This window comes from Perna viridis, chromosome 3, assembly GCF_037379345.1.
Source record: "Perna viridis isolate PV_CMFRI_1.1 ecotype Kerala chromosome 3, ASM3737934v1, whole genome shotgun sequence".
NCBI classification, from domain to species: domain Eukaryota; kingdom Metazoa; phylum Mollusca; class Bivalvia; order Mytilida; family Mytilidae; genus Perna; species Perna viridis.
In genome coordinates this window covers 46,991,870-46,994,668 of record NC_142447.1, presented here as the reverse complement: position 1 = coordinate 46,994,668, position 2,799 = coordinate 46,991,870, and the positions used below count along the sequence as shown (strand labels likewise).

General features: G+C 35.7%; 1 protein-coding gene across 1 annotated transcript; it reads left to right on the top strand.

The window, feature by feature from the left end:
* Positions 1–201: 201 nt before the first annotated feature.
* On the top strand, positions 202–2,317 carry LOC148622616 (5-hydroxytryptamine receptor 1A-like). Its single transcript, XM_088572560.1, has one exon. It carries the CDS (start codon positions 506–508, stop codon positions 2,138–2,140), a length of 1,635 nt encoding a protein of 544 aa, XP_088428686.1. The 5' UTR covers positions 202–505; the 3' UTR covers positions 2,141–2,317.
* Positions 2,318–2,799: the final 482 nt, after the last annotated feature.

The window sequence follows — 2,799 nt, the reverse complement described above, 5'->3', positions numbered from 1 at the left end:
TGGACCTTATAATTTGAAACATTGATTTTCTCCTAATCTACAATAATGTCTTACTTTTTCTCTTAATCTATTATGATGTTATATCTAAATCAACTTCTGAACAGTTCCACTTGCAGATTCTAAAAGGGCGCATTATGTTTTACACAGTAAATTAAATCTTCTTGTCTTTCTCATTATGAAATTGAAGTAAACGGAGAACATTTCTAAGACATCCGCCACCTTAAATAACAATATTTTATGCCTTTAGCCTCCATTCGATGTCAGGTCGCCCACGGTTTACGGTAATTCTCCGTATAAAAACCCTTGCCGTTACAAGAAATTAAAAGGATATATATTAAAACGGATTCCATCGGATTCTTTACGATTACTTTTCGTGATTTAGCCGTGATCAATACAGGAATAGAGATAGAATTAACAGCTATAAGGATGTCACCATATCGATATCAAATACTTCTCACGCCTTACCATTAGTTAAGGCTACGTCATACATCAGTGAAGAGTCATTATGGAAATCTTGAATGAGAGCAACCGTTCTATGGAAACTGAACGGTTTGATTTGGATAATGACAATCGCAATATGACATCTGAAGTTTCACAAGTGTTGAATACTTTTATCATAGGTTTTGGAATTATCGTCATAGTGACGACTGTCTTCGGTAACAGTCTTGTTATTTTATCAATTATATGCGACAAAAGTTTAAGACGTGTTGGAAATATTTTCATAATAAGTCTTGCTATTAGCGATATTTTAGTAGGATCCTTAGTGACACCTTTTGCATTGTACAACCAAGTTAACGATAATTGGAATCTCGGAAGTATTTTATGTGACTTCTGGATATCAATAGATGTTATATGTTGTACGGCAAGCATACTTAATTTATGTATTATAAGCTACGACCGTTTTAATGCAATAACTAAACCTTTAAAATATGCTAGATACAGAACGGTCAGGAGGGCTTTTGTAGTAATTACATGTGTATGGCTTTATTCCGTATTTATTGCAGTTCCTCCCCTGTTTGGTTGGAGAGTGCCCCATAAAAGACAGGGAAATTGGAAATGTGAAATCACACAGGAACTCGGCTATACGTTTTACTCTACAGTGGGTGCATTTTATTTGCCTCTATGTGTAATGGTATTCTTCTATGTCCGGATATTCTGTATAACATCAAAACAAGGACGCAAATGGAAACGTGGACCTGGATCTAGTCGATTAGCAAATCACGGACAAGGTCCATTCCCAATTGTCGGTCGGGACAGAAAAACATTTTGTAACTTAACGTGTTCCCTTTGCTGCAGTAAACGACAAGAGACAATTGAAATGAATCAACCAATTGAACAACGTGACAACAAATTCCCGTCGAATATTTCGACTTTTCAACACAGTAACGTAGATATATCTTCGTTTTCACCACAGTTACCACGAGGATCAGTTTTTATTTCGCCCCGAGATAGTACGGTTAGTCAAAAAGAGGTTGTTTTGGAAATAACACAAGGTAGGCGAAAACAAACAATACAGAAAAAGTTAATTCGACAAATATCGAATGTCGCAAGCGATACTAGTTACTCCACATCAACAACAACTACTGGAAGCACAACCGATTCAGAGCAACAAGACTGGCGTTCTCAACAACGGATGACAAGTGTTTTGAACAATTTAGTTGCAGCCAACATTGTACAAATCGCCGGGCTCCATGACAGTTTGCGTGGAATAAGGTATATGGCACAAACACGACTACCCAGTCTCCCGAGTGGTGATGGTACCGAAAGCTCGTCAGAACATGCGCGAGATGGGCTTCAAGAAATACCCCTACCACCATCTCCACCGCCGATTAAAAAAACCAAGCAAAGACGACGACAAAAGAATGTAGCTTTACCACAGGAGAGACGTGCTGTAAAAACTTTAGGTATTGTTGTAGGGTGTTTCATTGTTTGTTGGCTTCCTTTCTTCATTGTTGCTATTGCCAAACCCCTGTGCCAATCATGTTACTTTGATTCTGTTATAACCGGTGTTGTGACTTGGCTCGGATATTTCAACTCAGCCTGTAACCCGGTCATTTATACGTTTTTTAATAAGGATTTTCGTAGTGCCTTTAGAAAGATTTTTACGTGTAGATATCCCAATTTACCATCTTATGTATAAAATTACTAACTATATATTTATATATTGTTATTTATCTAAACAAATTGAAATACAAATTTCTATCAACACCGTGTGTGTTGTCAATTTATTCTTCATATTGATTTTAGACTTTGCAAATACAACTTTGCGATTGATAAGAAAAGCAACAATCCAACGCGATCTCTTCAAAACGACAGCTTTCTATTGGTGTTAGAAACAATAAATGAATAGCATAGCACTTGTTTAACACTATAAAATAGAACATTTTTATGATCTGATTATGTTAGTTTAGATCTTATGCAACCGACTAGAATTAATTATACGTCTATAAATGCACAAAGATGTTGATTAGACTTAAGACGTGGAGTGAGTTACCAGCTTAACAACGTTATAACCTTTGAAAAAAGAGTCGATTAAGTGATGCGGTCTGAATAAAACAAAAAAAAAAAAAACGAAACAAAAACACACGTGTGTCCCCTAAACAAAACACAAAACAAAATGAAAACAGGTGTGTGTCCACACAAAAACAAACTAAAAAGACTAATCAACTGATTTTTTTTTCAGAGACTAATCAAATTCTAACTACAAGCCTTGTTTTTGTACATTAAAGAATAAGGCAGTATATTTCGTCTTTACGTTTCTTCTAATTTGAAAATCAGTACTAAGTTTATGAGTGTCCT

Bases quoted from the DNA above. Each gene is read 5' to 3' on its own strand.
- LOC148622616 (XM_088572560.1), top strand. From the start codon at position 506: ATGGAAATCTTGAATGAGAGCAACCGTTCTATGGAAACTGAACGGTTT.